General features: G+C 49.0%; 1 protein-coding gene across 1 annotated transcript in view; it reads right to left on the reverse strand.

The window, feature by feature from the left end:
* The window catches only part of MLH1 (MUTL-homolog 1), a 102404-nt gene that overhangs the window by 61977 nt on the left and 19632 nt on the right, over positions 1–20795 (reverse strand). Inside the window, exon 6 of the mRNA XM_087373158.1 lies at positions 3663–3811. Within this exon, the coding sequence (XP_087229284.1) occupies positions 3663–3811 (149 nt within the window). The remainder of the gene's footprint in view (positions 1–3662; positions 3812–20795) is intronic.

The raw sequence follows: 20795 nt of genomic DNA on the forward strand, positions 1-20795 counted from the left end.
TTCACAGCTTGCTGAAACTCATCTTTGGCATGAGAGAATGGGCCATCTCAAATATAGAGCTCTTGCAAAGCTACATTCACAGCAGATGACAAATGATGTACCTCAGACTCACACAGTTTCCAAACATGTGTGTGAGGGTTGTCTTTTGGGTAAGATGCATCGATTTCCTTTTCAAAAGAATTGTCCAAAACTCTCACAAAGGAAATTGCAGCTAGTACACAGTGATGTCTGTGGCCCAATGAGGACAAATGCCATTGGGGGGTATAAGTATTTCATGACTCTCATTGATGATTTCACAAGATATTGCTGGGTATATCCTTTAAAGGCCAAATCTAAAGTTTTCTTATGCTTTCAGAGACGGCTGAATATGGTTGAGAATGAATCAGGAAGCAAGCTTGTCACCCTCAACACAGATAGGAGGGGTGAGTATATGTCAAAGGAGTTTGATGCATTTCTGTCTTCACGGGGCATTATTCACTCATGCACTACTCCTTACACTCCTCAACAGAATCTTGTTTCTGAAAGGAAAAAGCCAGATGCATGCTTAAGGCCAAGTCTTTGCCCAATAAATTTTGGCTTGATGCAGTAATGTGTGCCAACTATGTGCTGAATAGATCACCTACACGGGCATTGAAGACTATTACACCTTATGAAGCATGGAAAGGCAGGAAGCCTTCACTTTCACACATGAGAGTTTTTGGGTCTCTTGCTGTCATGGGCTGAAAACTGTTGTGGCTGGTACTTCTAGAGTAGGGGAGTGGAGGGCTGGGTGTGGGAGGATGGGAGTACGACAGTGGGTAAGAGGTCATGAAAGGGGTCTCAGTCAAGGTATAGGGGACAAGGGTAGGGGAGTGGAAATGACAGAGAACTAGGAGGGAGGGGAGGACATCTAAGAGGGGACTGAAGTGAACCCGGGGGTAGGTGGGAAGGGGAGCTAGCTGAGGGGGGAGATGCAACAAGAAGGTAGAGTACTATGGGGACTCGGCTAGAAAGAAAGAAATTCTATTAGAAGTCTTCAAAAGACTAAATGGTCTATGAGACTCAAAGAACCTGACAACGAGCTGAATGGGTGGAGCCTCTAGGCAAGTGTCACACCCAACACAAATATAGCATAATCAACATGAGCATATAGAATTGCCTGAAGCCCATGAAGAGGATGAGCCCCCAAGGGAGCCCGGTGATGTACAAGATTGTGGTGGCATAAAATCTCTAATAGGGCATTGGCGACAATTGGTGAGTGTGGTCCGCTATGGTCTCCTAGCAGTGACTCTGTGTCAAACAAGTACCATTGTCACCCCCGTCGGTTGTGCCTCCAATCTGGTGAACATGGAGGGAAGGTCCCCAAGCCTGATTTGTGCCTCAACCCATTGGCGATTCTGTTGTGTCTAGATAGGGCCAGCTATGGTAACCTGCATCAGCCTTGAGGTATAAGGGCCAGCTATGGTAACCTGCATCAACCCGTTGGCGATTCTGTTGTGTCTAGATAGGGCCAGCTATGGTAACCTGCATCAGCCCGAGGTATAAGGGTCATACTCTTTGACGCATTAGAGATACGTGATAACCTGGAATGTTGCGTCAAGCTGTAATGGGGATGTTTCGAACTCAACCAAAACTATCAGATGTGGGACTAATGGCTTACTACGGATCATCCATGACAGCAAGAGAACCTAAAGCCTCTCAACTCAAGCCCAATCTGCCTCTGAGAGGGCGGACCCCCAACAAGGACTGCCATACATACTCACGAGACGAACCAAGGAGTTGAAGAAAAGAGACTTAGTTTGGGGATCCTGAAAATGAGAGTGAAAGCACTGGTGCTCAAGTCTAGCAAGCATGGCATATCCTCTGCTCAGTCGAGCCTAATCATTGGTACAAAAAAAAAGAACCCCCATGTATAAAATGCAGCAAAACTCCATCGATAATCCATCCAATGTGAAATGCCCTCTGTGGCTGCTCAAGATGTATTGAACATCATGACCCTTCCAAGATTGAGCTTCAAGTCATGTCTCTCACAGAAGGTATGAAGTGCATCCAAGTGTCGTCAGCAGAGGCCCTCTGCTAAGGATGCGAGTAAGACCACATCATTTACATACATGAGGATCTTAATCAAGGAGCTGGGAAGAGAGCAGCCAGCCTCGCCTCATGTTCCAATGAAAGTCTCGAGCTCCTCTATACAGAGGCCAAACAAGGTTGGTGATAATGGACTACCTTGTTTGACCCAATAGTGCTCATGGTCTTCTCTATCCACCCTACCCATGTCTGCCCTTGCTTGAGACCCTGTTATAGAGTGCATCACTACCCAGGTCCTACAAATGTCTAATGAGACGACCTTTGTGGAAATCCACAAAGCAAGAATAAACCCTCTGTCTCCATGCTCTGGCCTCCTCAATGGCCACTCAGAGTGTGAGTATATTATCTAGAGTCGCATGATCGGCCCGGACGCTTGCCTATCCCTCGACCCTGAGTCCCTAGGGCTCTGCAAACCAGCTACCCTCTGTGTCGAGCACTGATGCATATATCTTAGACATGGTATGCCCAAGACTCGTGATGATGTTGATGCTTAGGATGATGATGATAGTGATGGGGCTAGTGTTGAGGCAACAACTGATACTAGGGCTGCAAGCTTCTGCACAACGGTACTGTCAATTTGTGGTCCGTTGTGCGTCCGCCGATTGTTAACATTGTCAATTGCATTTTGCTGTACATTTTGTTGTTTAGGCTGCAGATTTTTTTGTCTCACCGCCTCCTTTGTCTCCTTTGCCATGTTTTCTTGTTCTCGCAATCTTCCTATGTTGCTTGTTGATGTTTGTTCACAGTCAGGCGACGGGCATGGTGCCCTTCATGCCATGCATTTTTGCAAGGTAGAGGATGGGAAGAGGGCAAGGCTGTAGAGGAAAGAGGGCAGGCAGCAACTAGTCAGGGAATAGGTGGGAGCGCAGCCGACTGTGTGAAGCATTGGGCAATGCGGGGGGCAGCTATGCGCAAAGAGGGCAAGCGATGTAAGGGGTGTAGCAATGTGGGGGGCAGCATAGTGTATGTCAAGGGGGGGGCGGGGCGGGGGAAGAGATGTAGGGAGCAAGGAGTGGAGGGGGGAAGCAATGCGAGGGTGTGTCGCGAGGTAAGGAGCATGGCGTGGAGAGGGTGTGATGAGTAGGAGAGCAAGAAGCAGAGGAAGACAGACTATGTCAAGGGGGTAGGGAGCAAGGAGCAGAGGGTGAGACAAGGGGTATGAAGCAAGAACGCAGCTAGGGAACAGAGAGCACAGGAGCAGGAAGGGGACGGGGGCAGGAGAGTGGAGAACGGGGGGATGGGGATCGGAGAGCAAGGGGACAGGGCTGGGGAGCGGAGAGCAAGGGGACAGGGCTGGGGAGCAGAGAGCAGGGGAGTGCACAACCACACATGCACAAAATGGAGGGGGACATATGATCAAATTTTGAAAATTCTAATATACATTAAAGAACAAAGAACCCTTATTCAACCTCCAAGACAATTGAAATTTCTCACACAAAAACTAAATACACAAACATCCATGCCATAGCTTTGACTACCATGTGAGGCCCACAATTACAACCTTGATATTCATGAGAATGGATGTATGGTGTGTTAAAACATAAAGAAGGAGATTTTAACTTCAACAAAGGACATTCATGGAGAGTTTATTTCACCTCCTTCTTTGTTGGATGAACATTGACATCAACATGTTCAGTAGGCAAGCAAATGGACAAATATACAAAGGGCTTTGATGCTTTGGGCAAGATAGCTGCATAGACCACCTCAATAGCTTTCCTCAAGGCAGAACATTCGACAAGACGGTCTGCATGCAGAAGTAAGAAAGTTCAGCATCATGCCCCACACAAATACTGAAGTATTCTGACCACCACTAAAAAGTTTGAAGTTTTATTATGATTGGACAAATGTGCCCTTAAACGGAAATTTACCATTCTAGGAAGGTAAATAGGAAAAATATAAATAAATCCCAAAGATCCATGCTATTACGTGATCCAAGATCAAAATCTATGCATGATATGTGTATGCATGTGTGTGCACACCACATAAGAGAGAGAGAGAGAGAGAGAGAGAGAGAACGAATCATATATTAACGTCCTCGAGAGGCCTCACGGGCCTATGGAACAAAGTACAACAAATGGAAACAAACTCATACAAGCCATAGCAAAATCTTACAGTCACAATGGATGGAAGACATAAGACACTGATTTTTAAAATGAGACGCAGAGCCCCTAATGAAGACATCCTCTTTAGATGGTGATGCTATAGAGGCATGCTTGTAGTGCAAGTTCCTGGAATCATGGGACACCAAAAAGAGGTTTTTCTATTATACGCAACATACAAACCTGTCATATAAGGGTAGCTTCTCTATTGAATAGGGGCTCCAAGTGTAACCATAGGCAGAGACAAAGGTAGAGGTTTCCATATGGACTGCCTCACACCTCTTGAGATGGCGAGACAGGGAGTTGGCAAATAGAGGACAGGATTGGAATACTATGGGAGTAGCGTCTATATTTGCTTTGCAACCAGCCATCAGTGGAGAGTCAGCAACATTCCAGTGTCAAGCATCCTCCATTGCACAAAAACACATTCCGCCATGTCCAAGTTGGACAACATTGTTCGCTTTCTCGTACAACAAGGTCATACGAATACTATGGTTAAATACATTATACAAATCATGGAGACTCAAAAGCAACTACTAGAGCAACATCACATTATCACACACGTCATTAGTGTAACACTCAAAGTGGTTCATACAACACTTATCATAATTGATCTGTAATGCTCTTTTCAGACCCATATGTCACAACGGGCCTCCAATGGTTGAGCATCATCTCCTCATCTCATGACTTCGAGTGCTGGGAATTTCAAATGAGGCAGTCATGGAGAGTATGTACTGCACAAGGTCCCACCATCGATGTGAAGCAGGGATGCCCATTGTCTACCACCCTCTTTGGTCTTTACATTGATGAGCCAGCATCTTCCATGGAGACACTGAAAGAATGCGGCTCTCCACTACCTGAGACCTTGGTCCCTATCTTGCTCTATGTTGATAATGTAGCATGTCGTCCTAATGTGAGACACAACAGCAGGTCTACAGAGCCATCTCGTGGCCTTACATGCAATCTATGACAACTAGGACATGGAGACCACAATCTTGGTAAGACCGAGGTTATGATCTTCAACACTAGTGGCGCTATCTCCAACGCGAGTCAGTCGGAGAAACCCAAGGCAAACGGTTTCGAAAGGAACTAAGCATACAGCTCTTGCGAATGCTCCCAGCCCCCCCCGCTCCCGTCTACCTCCCTCGCGCCACACAGCCCCCTCCCCCTTACCTTCCTGCCCCTCCTCCGCCTCTCGCCGCGCTGCCGCTGCGCCACCCTCCCTCCGCCCCTCCTTCCGTCTCCGCCTCCTCCTCGCGCTGTGCTGCCACACCCCCGCCTCCCTTCCTCTTCCTTCCCCTTCCCCACCTCTGCGCCGCGCTGCCCCCCCCCTCTCCTCCTTCCTTCCCCGCCTCTCCTCCTTCCCCTTCCCCGCCTTCGCGCCGCGCTGCCACCCCCTCCCTCCTCCTTTCCTTCCCCTCCCTCGCCATTCTCTTTCCCCGCTACCGTCTCTCCTCCCCCCGCTTCCTCTTGCGCCTCCATCCCTCCTCCTTTCCTTCCCCTCCTCCGCCTCCATTCCGTCCTCCCTCGCCTTTGCCATTTCTTTTCCCCCGCCTTTTGGAGCTTTCGCAGTTTGTCGGTGCGGTATGGCGGCCGTAAGCCCGAAACCGGTGGCCCAAACGGACCCCCCCCCCTTCCTTCATCCTACCATATCACACTGACAGAGCATCAAGTCTCCTTGGTGAAACAGGCTGCCAATGACTTTTCCCAGACTTCCATTTATGGAAGAGTCATTGGCTTCGCCCCTTCACGAGCAGACATCAGGGACTGGCTGCAGTCGACCCTATACCTTGAGGACAGCCACATTGAGGAGGTCGCACTCATGGGACGTGGTATCTTCTGGCTCAAGCTCTCCTCGGCGCAGGCTGCGAGCGATATGGTCAGACGGTCCTCTACCTCTATGGGTGGGAAGATCATCCTTATGGTCCCATGGTATAGGGGTTTCAGTGTAGCGGACTTCGATGCCCGCTTCCGCATCCCCCGCCATCCAGTTACCCTCATCTTCCCAAGCCTCGCAACAGAGCTTTGCCCAATCATCAAGAACTTGGGGGCGCACTTTGGTTGGCTCATGCATGACACCTTCGTTGATGCGGCAGCAGCCCAAGGGGTGCCACGCGTCAAAGTGGCAGTCCTAGATCCGCACAGTATCCCCTCGGAATTCGAGATTGAGACGGACACAGGTGTGGTGACGCAGCGCATTATGGTCACTGGTCGCCCAGATCAGTGCTTGAGATGCCACGGCTTCGGGCACCAGGCGCGCTCTTGCCCTCGCTTCATGAGGACAAAACCTCCGATGGCCCCCAGCCAGGCAACTCAGGATCCCCCCCGCCAAGCATCGACAACCCCTCTAGAAGGGGAAGGTTGGACTGAGGTCAAAAGGAAACGGAAAGGAAACAAAACAATAACCAAAAAGCCCCCTTTCCAACAGAGAACCCTGAGGTCACCAGTCAGCAGCAGCCCGGTAAGGGGAAGGAGAAAGGGAAGGAGAAGGTCAACCAACCTCCTCCTCATCCTTCACCCCACCCCCCCCCTCCTCCTCCCCCCTTCTCCTCGGTTCCACTACCTCCCCCCCCTCCGGAACCCCCCCCAGCACCTTTGGTTTCAACCCTCCCCCCTCATTCGAGCATGATCCCGCGGGGACCCCCCCTCCTTCTGCGGCCCCAAAGCTAGCACAGACCTCCGCCGCGCCTACCTTCCTGGCCCGGTGGAGGGGAGAGGCCTTTCCCCGTGGACAGCCAGCACCACCCCAGTTCTTCCGACGACCAGCACCCCGCTTTCGGGTTCTGACTCCTCATCTTCGTCCCCCCACCCAAGGGCAGCTCCTAGAGCTCTACCTTTGGAGTTCTATTGAGCAGGACCTTGGGATTACTTGGATGCAGCTGGTATTGGCTCCTTCCCTGCATGCCTAGACATCAGCATCTTCTTCCTCCGAAAGGGGGCGGAGGCTAAGGTGTCCGTCCTCGCCCCCCATGATGGTCCTAGCTATTCCTTCACTATCACTAGTGACGGGAATGAACAATGGACGAATGAAAATGTTTGGGAGACGATTCGTGATCAGTCCCAAGAGCAGGTACAGGACTGGATTGGTAGCAGAGCAGCGGAGCTTCTTCAACAGCAGTGGAAGGAGGGTGACGTTCGTCTGAGATGGCACCACAGCGCCAAACGCTTCCGCCTTTTGGTCATCATTCAATCGCCTCTGGAGTGGATCTACGCAGAAGGGCTCCGCCCTTGGAGGACCTTAGAGGTAGCGGGCTTCTACAGTATTTCCTTGGCGGAGGCTTCGAGTTGGTTAGAGAGCTTACCACCATGGGACGAAGGGCCTTTTCCCTCTGCTGAAGGTTTTAGAGGATGGGTCCGATGATCCAGCCTCACCTTCGAAACCTTCACAGATTCGCCTTCGTCTGCACACCGGACATCCTCCGACCACCTCGACATCGACCGCAAGCAGACAGTTGTTTGTGGCCCACCTCTCCTCTTCATGAGTTTACGCATTATCTCTTGAAACGTCAACGGGTTCCACTCATCAGAAACCCGCGGCCTTAGGAAGATGATGCTCAGACAGGAGCTCCAGCCAACTCTGGTGGGAAGGGTAGATGTGCTCCTATTACAAGAACACTAGCTTTCGGCTTCTCAGACCAGTAAGTGTGGGAAGGTCCTCACAAGGTGCTCCCACACCTACTGGGAACCTTCGGTTGGCGAGCAGGGGAGGAGCGGAGGTGTCAGTACCTCCATCGACGCTTCTCTAGTTCAGCATGTGTGTGGTTTTGGCACCTTGATTCCAGGACGAGCGCTCTGGGTGGGCTTGAATATTGAGGGATCCCGCATAGGCATCCTCAATATCTATGCCTCAACCGACCTTTAGACAGAGAGCCGCTTTCTGGAGCTTTCTGACAGACTTATTGCCAGAGATGGATTCTTGGATTGTAGGAGGGGATTTCAATAACCTTGAGGCTCTAGAGGATCAGCAGGGACGGGGCCCAGAGTTCCTTGGTATAGCTCAGGCGGAGCAGGCAGAATGGGACTCTTTCTTGTTCGCTTTGGGAGGTCGGGACAGTTGGAGAGAGCCTTCCTTTTGCAGATGGACAGGTAGCTTGGACTTCTCTTGGGGTTACAGGAGGAAGGAAGGCAGACTTTTGGAGCGGTTGGACCGTTTCTATGTCAGCGATTGGGCGATACGCAGAGGTGGAGAGTCAGGGGTGGTTCCAGGGACGACCCTCTCTGACCATGCCCCAGCCATCCTAGTCCTGGACTCAGCCTCTCATTCCTTACCTCCCCGCTCATGCCGGATCCCAGACTCCATCTACTCCAGAGCAGCGATTCGCAGCAGGATAGTGGACCTGTAAGAGCAGGATTGGGACCCCTTGGGGGATATGGCAGCTCAGGTAGCTTAGGTTCTCGCCAAGTCTAGCCTCATATGTCAGCAGGAGGCGACTCTGGTCAGGCAGCAGTAGTGGGCGAAGGAGAGGGGCCTCAGACGAGACCTTGCCTCCATACAGCGGATGCAGCAGTCTTCCCCAGGCTCCGACGAGCTCAAACGACAGGAGGTTAGAGCCCAAGCCATGTTAGAGGAGATCACCCAGAGACGCTCAGAGTTCTCGTTCCACACTCCCAAGTCCTTTTGGGCTAGGAAAGGCGACAGGATGTGCAGAGAGTTCTTCAGAACTCATGGCCAGAGGTCAACAGGGGAACAACTCCGATCTCTTAGGGCGTAGGATGGTAGTGTCAGGACAGATCCAGACGAGGTCAGGGACTTGGCGACAGATTTCTATAGATCCCTGTTCCAGCAGGAGCCCCCAGACCCTCATGCCCACCGTTGCAGGGAGGAGGTGTGGAGGTATACGTCGACGCTCGTGCAGCCTAGCATGAGTGAGGCCCTTCTCGCCCCCTTCACCGTGTCAAAGATGCAAGATGTGGTGAGCGATATTGATGGGTAAAATGCCCAGGTGAGGATGGGCTCTCTAGAGCTTTCTTCACCACCTTTTGGGAGCAGATCCACCAGCCCCTGCTCGCAGTCTTCCAGCATATCTTTTCCAGTGGACAAATGCCAGAGAGCCTTGCGACAGGCTTGATTTGCCTCATCCCCAAAGGGGGGGACTGTCAGGAGATCAGACAATGGCGCCCTATCACCCTCCTTCCGACTGCCTATAAAATCCTCACCAAGATGATCAATAGCCGCATCCGACCCCTGCTACATGACTTGATCCACGACACCCAGACTGGTTTTGTCCAGGATCGCAGCATTTTGGACAACATCTTCACGTTCTCAGAGGCGACGGAGTGGGCCCAACATAGTGGCCAGCACCTAGCCATACTCCTTGACTTTGAGAAGGCGTATGACAGGGTAGACTGGTCCTTCTTGAAGGGCACACTTTCTCGGTTCGGTTTCTCGGATGACTAGATTAGAGGTATTGCTAGCCTCTACAGATCGGCCTCTAGCCGGGTTATCATCAGTGGCAGGATGGGGGAGAGATTCACCCTCGAGCGCTCGGTACGTCAGGGCTGCCCGCTTGCGCCCTACCTCTTCCTCTTTTTTGCAGAGGCCATGACTCACTTCCTACGAGCCCGTAACAATGGTCTTCCAGGGATGCGTCTCCCTATCAGGGACGATGCAAAACTTCTGGATTCCGAGTATGCAGACGACACGGCCCTGTATGTGCAGGATGATATTGAGTCACTGGAGCGAGTGAGACTGTCTCTAGAGGTTTTCTACCTAGCCGCTGGGGCGAAAATCAACTGACAGAAATCAGTTGGTTTTCTTACAGATCCGGGAGCCAGCTCATAGTGGGGTATTTTCCTGGGGTTTCGCTGAATCCCTAGAGAACAAACGACACGTTACCTGGGATTCCAAGTAGGGCTAGATACCACGCCGGCTCAACAGTTCCTACCGGTCCTAGCTTCCATACAACAGAAGCTAGCCTTTTGGAGCACGGCTCGGCTATCTCTGGCAGGCAGGGCCCTTGTGGTCAATCAGGTCCTTCTAGCTACCGCTTGGTATGTAGCATCCTACTGGTGCTTCTCGAGATCGTGCGTAGCCCAGCTGAGGAGACTGGTGCGAAACTTTCTATGGTTTGGCTCAGACGGTTCTGGCACCACCAGAGCCCGGGTTGCCTAGCAAACGGTCATTCTCCCTCAGACAGAGGACAGTCTTGGCATCATAGATCCAAAACTTCAGAGTCAGGCATTACTTGGCAAGTTAGTCATCCGCGGCCTCTGACCCCAGGAGGACGGATGTGAAAGCTCTTGCTTCAGCATGGTCTCAGCGCGTGTATCCCCCAGAGAGGGGGTGATTGGCAGCCTTCTATCCGGTGGATTTTCACTTCAGCCCTGCTGACTCAGCCCCGCTCCCACTTCCTCCAAAGCCTCTTCTCGGTCTGGAGAAAGCTGCAGCACAGCCTCTCCCAAGTTCCCCCCAACTGCCGAGAGGAGATAGACAGACAGTCCATGATTTGGAGCAGCTAGGTGACAGATGATACAGGTCGCCAGCTTGGAGAGAGATCCCATATCCCCTGGACACTCTAAGCCCGTGGGCCTACGTGCTTGCTCAGGGTTTGGAGGGACGTCTATAGCCAATTGGGCCCAGACGAGCTGGCAGCAACAGTAGGTACGACACGTGGGATCCAGGCTCAACGAGCGGAGATTGATGCTGCCATTCTTGCAAGTTGGAGGATTCCCAGGATCACCAAACAGCTCCTCCCAGGAGATGAGAGATGGCTAGGGCAGTTCACACCCCGCGGCATTCCTTTGGTGGTTGCAGACCTTTTCTCGGACTCCTCGATTCATTTCTTCTCCGTCGCCGATGGTAGCCATCTCCAGAGCAAAGAGGCTGTGATCAACCCCCAGCTTCCCTGGCAGCGCCTTCGCATCATAGGACTGCAAGGAAAAGCGTGACATATGGACCCCCTGGTTGTGCAGGACCAAGACTGGAGACTCTGGATTTGGGAGGGCCGCTCCTTGACAGAGTTGAAGTGGGACCCAGGGGAGTGGCGCTGGCCATCACTGGAGACCTCAGAGAACCCTACCCCCTTCTTCTCATATAGCGCGCGCACCGGTAGGCGTGCTCTTGGGGCTCTCCAACGCAGGCTACCTACCCAGGTATGCCCAAGGAATATCTCTGGTCTTCCTTCGTACATTCTGGAAGACTCTTTGGGCAAGCTGGCGGCCGAGAAAGATCTCTTACTTTCTTTGAATGGTGGTCCATAAGGGGCTACCAGTAGGGAGATGGCTGAGGCGAATGGGACAGGAGGGGCACTGCCATATGTGTTTTCAGAAGGAGAAATCCCTGAAGCACTGCCTTTGGAGCTGTTCTCATGCTCAGACAGTGTGGAAGGGAGTCATGGGGATCTTAGCGAGGGCTGCACCCGAGCTAGGACCGCTCACTTGGGGAGCCGTTTGCTGGTGCAGCACCGAGATGGACACCACTTAGCTTACGAGTTCTCTCCACAGGATCCAGTTTTCTTTATCACGCAGGCCACGTGAGCATACATGGAAAGCTTCCCCTGGCATCTGACAGAGACAGATGCAAGAGCGATGACTCGACACTCAGTTTGGGAGATCATAGGGTGTGAAGATAGTGGGAGAGAGGAAAGAAGTCTCACTTGCGGCTTTCTCACATACACAATGGGGAAATACACACAAAGGTGGAGGCTGAAAACAATTTTCCTCTTCTTAGTTGTGAAAGCCAAAGGAACTCTAGTACAAAGAAATAGGAGAACCCTATATGTGGATCTCAAACCAAACTCAACTAACTAAGGTGGCATACTAATTGAGCCACGAACTAGAGTACATAAGGATAGCTATCATCCAGCTATTATTCGTAGGCAGTGTACCAACCGTATCTGCAGCTAACAAGTCGGTGACATAAATGCACAACGGTCACCCTAGCATATCACGAGTAAAGCTCGATATCTCAACACTCTCCCTCGAGTTCAATCCCAATTCCTGCACACCAAGCAAGTCTCTGAACTTGCACAGCTTCTCTGCGCCCAATGCCTTCGTAAATATGTCAGCTACCTGATCCTCTGTGCTGACATAAACTAGATCAATAAGACCTAGTAAAACATCTTGGTGATGTTCGGGACATGAAATACATCAGACAGATATTTATTTTTCCCATCCTGCATAGACAAAGGAATTTTACCAATCTGCACAATAGGATGTGCAATATCATCACCAGTCTCCACAAATCTTGGTCTTTCCATTTTCCTTGCATCCTGCATCCATTCTGCATGACCTGTCATGTGGTTTGACGCACCTGAGTCAACATACCACACATCATTTCTTTCTTCTGCACTTGTCACAGAATTGATCATGTGCTGCACCATAAACAATGCTCATTTCTGTCATCACCCTGTCTACTAGAAGATGCATAATTACCTTGCTGCAATTTTTCATTCATAATGTCATTCTGCTTTTTATAGCAGTCTTTAGCCATATGACCCATTTATCACAATAGTAGCATTCAACATTGCTATTTGAATTTTGGTCTCTCTGCCATCCACCACGACCTCTTTAGCTCCCCCTACCTCTAGAGTTACCACGTCCTCCTCCAAAGGACTGATTTTCTTAAGTTTGCTGCATATTCTGATTTCTACCACAGCCTCCAGATCGGCCTCCTCTACCTTTGCCTCTACCTCTTCCAGCATTTGAGTAGAAGACAGTTTCTTTTGAAGTTCCTCCTGAAAAAGATGCACCACCATTTCTCTGCTCTTCAGAAATTAGAAGAGCAAACAACTCCTCAAAATCAGAAAATTTTTCACGGACGGCAATGGATGTCCGGAACTATGCATAATCCTTTCCTAGACCATTCAAGGTCACAGAAACTAAATCATCATCTTCCACTGGCGACCCAATGGAAGTAAGTGCATCTGCAATTTTCTTCACCTTCATGTGGTAGTCATTGATGCTCATATTTTCTCTCTGCACATTGTGCAACTCCTGCTTGAGCTGCATTTTCCTGGCTTGCGTATTTGTGATGTATATTTTTACCAAAGTATCCCATGCCTCCTTTGACATACTTGCATCCTGAATATGCACAATCATAGAATCTGAAATACTGATAGACAACCAATACATAACTTTTCTGGCTCTCTCATGCCATCCTTTAAATGCCTACATTTCTTGTTGATTGTAAACATTAGGAAGAACTGGTTCTTCTTCATTTTCTATAATGAACTCCCAATAGCCTTTTCCCATAAGGAAATTCATCATTCTAAACTTCCACGCTTGAAAGTTGTTCTTGTCAAGCTTTTCAGTGACAATCTGTGAAAGAGAATCAGATGCCATTACAGAACACTGCAAAAAATTCTGTCACTGCAAAAAACACAGCTTCTGCCTCACACAGGGCAAATCTGCAAAACTGACGAAAGTGGTATTTGACCACACAGTCACTTCCTAGTGACGATTTTGCATCAACAGGCAATAAGGATGATTCTGTAACTCCCACTATCTCTGCGCACAAGCATACGATGTAATTTCTGCGGTAACTTTTCACCGACCTGCAGAGCAATGATCGCACAGCAAAAACCGAACCTTTTTCTAAGTGCCTGCGAAGAACTTCCACCTTCAAAACGAGCCCTGAAATGGCCTCGAATCAGAATAATAAAGTCGCCGTGGGCTTCGCTCGCACCCGCAGCATATATTGTCCTCTCGCCACACTGCAAAGGGCATCTCAATCTAAGACAGTGCACTCTTGCACTTCCGACTGTGCTACCTGTAGAAATTTGCTCCCAAACTCGAAAAAGGAAAGCAACACTGGTCCTCTTACCAGGACACTGCGAACTTGGTTTGCTTTCTTGAGCTCCTTACCACGAACCACGCTCTGATACCATGTAAAGATAGTGGGAGAGAGGGAAGAAGTCTCACTTGCGGCTTTCTCACATACACAATGGGAGAATACACACAAAGGTGGAGGCTGAAAACAGTTTTCCTCTTCTTAGTTGTGAAAGCCAAAAGAACTCTAGTACAAAGAAATAGGAGAACCCTATATGTGGGTCTCAAAACAAACTCAGCTAACTAAGGTGGCATACTAACTGAGCCACGAACTAGAGTACATAAGGATAGCTGTCATCCAGCTATTATTCGACCACATCTGCAGGTAACAAGTCGGTGACATAAATTCACAACGGTCACCCTGACATATCACGAGTGGAGCTCGATATCTCAACATAGGGAGTATTGTAGGCTGGCATATCTGGACTTCCAGATGCGCGCAGACCCTAGGAGACCAGGCTTCTTCTGCTACCCAGACCCTAGCAGACATCTGGAGCACGATCATTCACACGCTCAAGGGTCAGTGGAATCAGATTCAGGGGGACTCCCACGCAGGGAAGGAGAAGAGACAACGCTTCCTTCGCGACTGGGACCATCAAGAGCTTTTCTTCCAGCACTCTGCTCAGAGTCTTCAGTGGCATTACTCGCCCCCACCGTGGCTGTTTGTCCACACTCAGATGATTATGCCCTGAGAGGCTTGTAATTTTTTATATTTTGTTACCACGGGCTGTATCCGTTTTGTGATTACAGCCCGCTGGCCTTTACGTCTTCTTGTACTCTCGTTTTCAAGCAATATAACTAGCACTACTTTTTGCTTTTTAAAAAAAATTCTCCAACGCGAGTCATTCACCTTCATGGGGAGACAGGCCCAAACTATCACATCGTACATGTACCTAGGGTGCTATTTCACAAGACCCCACTTTAGGATGAAAAAGTGTGCCTTGTATGTTGAAGCCTGTCGACAAGTGAGTTGACGAGGTGGAGTAAAAACACTCTGTACGAGGCCTATCGAGAGGAACTGAAGATGTGGATGAGCCTGGCGAGGGCCCACCTTGAATCATGGTGCTTCTAGAACACATCTAAGATCTGTATTTGCCGACCTCTGACCTATTCTGTAAGCTTGACTCTTGGACGCTGTGAGATAGCATGTTTCCATGAGGCTGACCTGAAGTGCTCTGGAATGGCAGCTAAGTGTGAGCTTATCTTCCATGAAGTAGTATGTGATCCGTTGTTGCCTGTGGTCATGGTCATGTGTTGCTCGCATGAGTTCGTGTCTGAGTCCTCTGGCACAAAGAGAGCGGCACATCTTTGATCAAGATAGTTAATGACCAGTCGTAGGTCCTGAAACCCATGCACAAAGAGGCAGTGGTATCTCCCATGTATCTCATCGTACCGAGGGCATCTCATGAGCATGTACCCCTTGGTCTCCACCTCCTACAGGTCACATAGGGTGCATAGTCTCAACTCATAGTGGCATCGTGTGGCCTCGACCTCTTGTCCAATCTCAATGTGGCACCTATGAGATGATGTTTGAAGGTGGCACATGGCTATGTCTATTGCATGTGATAGATGAATTTGATGAATTTGCAAGTATCCTTGTGGCTGAAAGAGACCATATTTAGTGAGATGGAGGAAATAATCTCTAAAGGAGGCCAAATTAGAGGCATGTGGTTGCATTAGCGAGACCCATATGTGCTGAATGTGAGCCCCATACATCATCCCTAATAACCCGACGGATGTCCTGTCATGTTAGACGTAGAGTAGGTGCATTCAAGGAGTATTGGTAGGGAGGGAGATGATCAATGGACACACCTCGTGCGTGGAACCATTTGGTTGTCTATGAATACCAAAAACTCATATCTCCATCAACATCTAGTTGCATAGAGGATGAGAGGGCTCTCCATGGTAGCCATTGTTTGCTCATCTCATTCATGCAATATATGCTTGGACCCTGTCCAAGTATGTGATGATATGGAATGAGAGGTATGTACACATGGGACGGGCTGTGAACTTGGCTGGTATGATGTCATGTTCTAACATGCAACCGTTAATGATCGTGTAATGTGCAGAAAGACCTTTACACCTTTGTGTGAGGCTTATGCGTATGCACCATGAGAGAGAGAGATTAGGGTTAGAGAGAGAATGTAGATAACACAACATTGGGTCCCCACTAAGGGCCCCACTCCTCAAATGGGGAAGAATTTACTTTATACTTGGAGAACTGCAAAAGAATACAACTAGCACTCCTTCAGAGAGCACGGGATGCGACTTTGAGGATGACCCTTCGATACAGAGAGCTGACCCACAAATGCCCGAGAAGCAACCCAAATCTCGACCAAGACCACGCTGCCCACACGGAAGATGTGGACCACTGAGCAAGGCTATTGAAGAGGCTTGTGCTATCCCTAGGCATGGAGCGGAGCTGCGTGAGTGAGAGATGAAGGGAAGAGGGAAATCTGAGCTATGGAGCTTGAGAGATTTATATGAAAGCTAAGAGAGATGGAACTAAAGAGAGAGCTGTGAAAGAACTGTGAAAAAGAGCTGAAAACTGTAAAAGAAAGCTGCTGAAACAGGAACCCCAAACCTCAACTCCAAGCCCCACTATGGTGCTGCTTGGACACCTTCCTGGATCACCCTTAGGGACTGGGCAGCAGCCCCCCTTTTTATAGGGGGCTGTGGGGTGAGCCAACCAGCCTGAAACAGGCCGACCAGCCAGTCGGCTGGTTGGCTGGCTGGTTGGGCTCACTTCCCAAGCCTTTTGCTGCCTAGGGAGGGGCACAAGCAAGCCTATAAAGGCAGCCCTTCCCCAACCCATTCTCCCTTGATGGGGAGCTCACTTGGTCCCGCCCTTTGGGGGCCCTTCTGGGCTCCTAACCTAGGCTGAGACCGAGACCTATCTAGAACCCTAAGACAGAAACACTAATCAACTGTTCTCCGGTGGGTACTAGTGTGAAACAAGAACTTGATTTCTGACTTGACCTAAGGCTGAGAGACTGACCTACGTAGCTTGTGTGTGATTGTCCCAGGACAAGGGCTCACAATGGGGTCACGGCATACGACAAATATATCCTATCATAGGAACTATATGCACTTTGTCGATGAAGGCAATTGTCATCTTGCACCCAAGTGTAGGGGTGCATGTGACATTCCCTCAACTTGGCGGTAGTTGCATGGCCTCCAAGTAGTCCGCCAATATCTGTGGGAACTCCTAAAAGGAACTTTTGTGTAGCCATACCACTTCAAGGGTTTGCTCGATCTTGAAACTTTGTGTAGAATTCGCAGATCTGGCATACTGACACATGCTTCCATTTGTGGAGGAGAATCTGCCCCGGCTCAATGACTTCTGCGTCATCGATCACTTTGGGCTGCTGCTCATCCAAAATATCGTTGAGTGCTAGGCCAATACATGGGTTTAAGCACGCCACATAAAGACAATACGCATCATCCAATTGTCTGGTAACCGCAACTTCATAGAGACATCGTTGATCTTCTTAATAATGGGAAATAGTCCGAAACTTCTAAACGATAACTTACGGCATCGCTTGCCCACCCGTTTTAGTCTTTGCTTGATAATCCTCAAATAAACCCAATCACCAGTTGACATCTCATCGAGACATATTGGCCTGGCGCGTGTAAGTTGCTTATTCTTTGTCGAGGCAGTCTTTAACTGACCCGTGATCTCAGCCATGGATTCTGTAGTTTTGTTGGCTTTGAGAGATGGGGATATCATCCTAGTGAGGTATGAAGAGAACCTCCACCAATACTTAATAAGCGGTCTACGTCTTTTGCACTGGTTCTCTGCTTGCACAGAATAAGCATACAAAATTTGCTGAAACGATCAACAATGGTTAGACATTGAGTGTTTCGCGTACTTGCAGATGTGGGAAGGGGTCCCACAAAATCCATCGTGATGTCCTGGAAAGGACCTTCGGGGATCGGTAAGGGCTGAAGCAATCCAGTCGCCTTCTGATGAGACACTTTTACCTTTGGCAGATTTGGCATATCTGCACTTAACTATATACATCCTTTCGCATTTTAGGCCAATTAAAATATCGTTCTAGCTTCTCCAATGTACTATTGATGCCTCAATAGCCACCTGTGAGGGCGTCATGGGCATTATGGAGTAGACACCGCTTGTCTTGCACGCAAAGATTCTGCTTATAGAATAACCATCCATCTTGAATTGAATAATGGCCGGGTGCAAGAGTCAAGGCAAATTGATATTGAGTGCCAAACTCTACGGAGTCCGCGTACTGTGTTTTAATAGAGTCAAAGTTCTTCCCTTTAATCCTTTTCTATGATGCGAATGGAGGCTTTCCTGCTAAAGCGTCAGCGACGGGCTTATTCTTGCTAGGGACATACTCAATCATACCCCCGAACTGCTGGAAGATCTGACTCCATCGGGATTGCCAATCGCTAGGGACATACCCAATCATGCCCTATCTGACTCCATCGGGATTGGCGATCACTCCACTGGGGGCTGGGGATTGTTTGCAACCACTTTAAGGCCTGATGGTCTCTCTTGACTACAAAGGTCCGTCCATAAAGGAACGGCTTCCAATGTTTTAATTCCTGGGTAACGCTGAGTAATTCTCTGACATAGAATGAGTAATTCTTTTCGGCAGGGTTAAGCTTTCTATTGTAGTATGCCACAGGTCTTTCTTCTTGCTATAAAACTACCCAAATGGCTATGTTGCTTGCATCGGTAATGGCCAAGAATGGATCATCCCAATATGCGATTCTCACTATTCGAGCTGTTGTGGCCAACCATTGTAGGTCATGGAAGGCCTACACAGTTGCGCCGGTCATGGATATCTTTTGCCAGCAAGTCTTCACCCCTTTTAATAAGTTAGTTAAGTGCTAAGGCAATGGAGAATCCGGGCATATGTGAACTGTAGGCCTGGCAAAGCCCTATGAAAGATCGGATCTCCTGGGCCGTCGTGGGGATTGCCCAGATTGTGATAGCTTGAATTTTTTCAAGATCCAAGCGAATGCCATTAGCACTAATGAGGTAACCCAAATATTGGATTTTCATTAGGCCGAACTCACTTTTCTTGGCATTGAAATATAATCGATTATCACGCAAAAGCTGAAGAGCTTTCTGCACATCCCATATATGCTGCTCCGTTGTGGCTGAGAAGATTAAGATATAATCTAGAAAGATTAACAGGAACACTCCTATATGCTCAACGACATCATCTTGTTGAATGTTGGTGGTGCATTTTTAAGACCAAACGGCATAACTACGAACTCATATCCTTAACGCTTCTTTGGGATGTCAACATCGAATATGCGGACCTGATGATAACTGTTCTTAAGGTCTATCTTGGAAAAATACTTAGACGCGTTCTAAGATATACTCTATGTGGGGCATGAGAAATTTATTACCGATGGTGACTTTGTTGAGTGCCCTGTAGTGCAAAAGAAATTGGTGTAGCAAAAGGTGATGAGGATGGCCGGATAAACCTAGCGCATAGTAACTGAGTGAGATGTTGTTCTTACTTTGCCTCATAGACTTAGATAATCGATAGGAAACTTATTGGGAGGCGTCGAGTCTAGGACTAATTCAATCCAATGGTCCAAGTCTATGAGGCAGAGGCTGTGGTGGTAGATCCTCCCGGAGTAATATCTTGGAACTCCTAGATTAGATCTGTCATGGCCTATCCCAAAGGACGAGCTGGCTGCATTGAATTTAGCTAATGTGGACACACACCAATGCACATACGGCACCTTTGCGAACAGCTAGAGCTACTTGGATGTGGGAGATTAGAGGGATACCAAGAATGATTCTGAGGGATACCAGGAATGATTCTGTCCCAGTGGATGATGGCTAGCTCAGGTAGTCCTTTGAGAATGGTGAAGGAATCCTACATGCCACCAATCGACACAGAACCATTGGATACCCAGTATCATGTCGCAACCTAAAAGTGGTGTGATGATGAAGTCATGTTGAAAAGAGGCCTTCTGAACTGTGTAAAAAAAAATCGGCCTTGTGTGTGATCTGAGTGCGTAGCCCGGGTGTGAACCCATCCACTGCAAGCTCATGAGGCACTAAAGTGCACTCCATCTTTTTGGCGAGCTAAGGGGAGATAGCGTCTTCTGAACTCCCCATATCGAATAAGACAACAAATCATTGTCCTTTAGCCATGCCATAGGCTCTAATGAGGGCCTTATTTTGCTCATCAAGCATTGTTGGGATAACTATGGTCAAGGGCTTGCTCTATGGTGCATGTGTGCATCTAGGGGAGTCACATGTGTGTGTGTGTGTGTGTGTGTGTGTGTGTGTGTGTGTGTTGTAGAGGCACATCTAGTGCTATGATGTGTCTAGTGTGTGACCTAAGTCATGATGTAAGCCAAAGGCCCCCACATGGGAGGTTCTTTTGATTTAGGCCAGTCCCACTGATGTAGGGGCTGATTGCCAGTGATATAGGGACGGTGCCTACACCATCCTCTCTTTCTATAAAATGGAGGTCATTCCTTCATTCTAATACAATGGATTTCGCCTCACTTGTGCTCTCACTCTTTGTGCCATGATGCATCTCTTCTACCCCACACTCCTCTATATTTGGTATCAGAGCTGGTAGGCTTTGTAGAACTCACTTTGGTAGTGCCACCTCATCATCTTCTCCAACACCTCTTTTTGAGCTTTCTTCCTCCTTCCTTCTCTGAATTTGCTTAGCTCTATTCTCCCCATTCCTTGCGACTTCTGCCAAGCCCTTCCATCTGGAGTTTCTACACTATGGGGCGCTCCCCTGGCCCAGAGCATTCTCCCAGAGATGGTGTATTCCACCCGCGCTGATCCAAGCAATCTGAAAAGTCAAAACGCACAATTTCGCCTTTCTGCTCAACCATTGCCTGAGC

This window comes from Dipteris shenzhenensis, chromosome 4, assembly GCF_047967505.1.
Source record: "Dipteris shenzhenensis isolate YYH24624 ecotype China chromosome 4, Dip_SZ_1.0, whole genome shotgun sequence".
Taxonomy (NCBI): Eukaryota; Viridiplantae; Streptophyta; class Polypodiopsida; order Gleicheniales; family Dipteridaceae; genus Dipteris; species Dipteris shenzhenensis.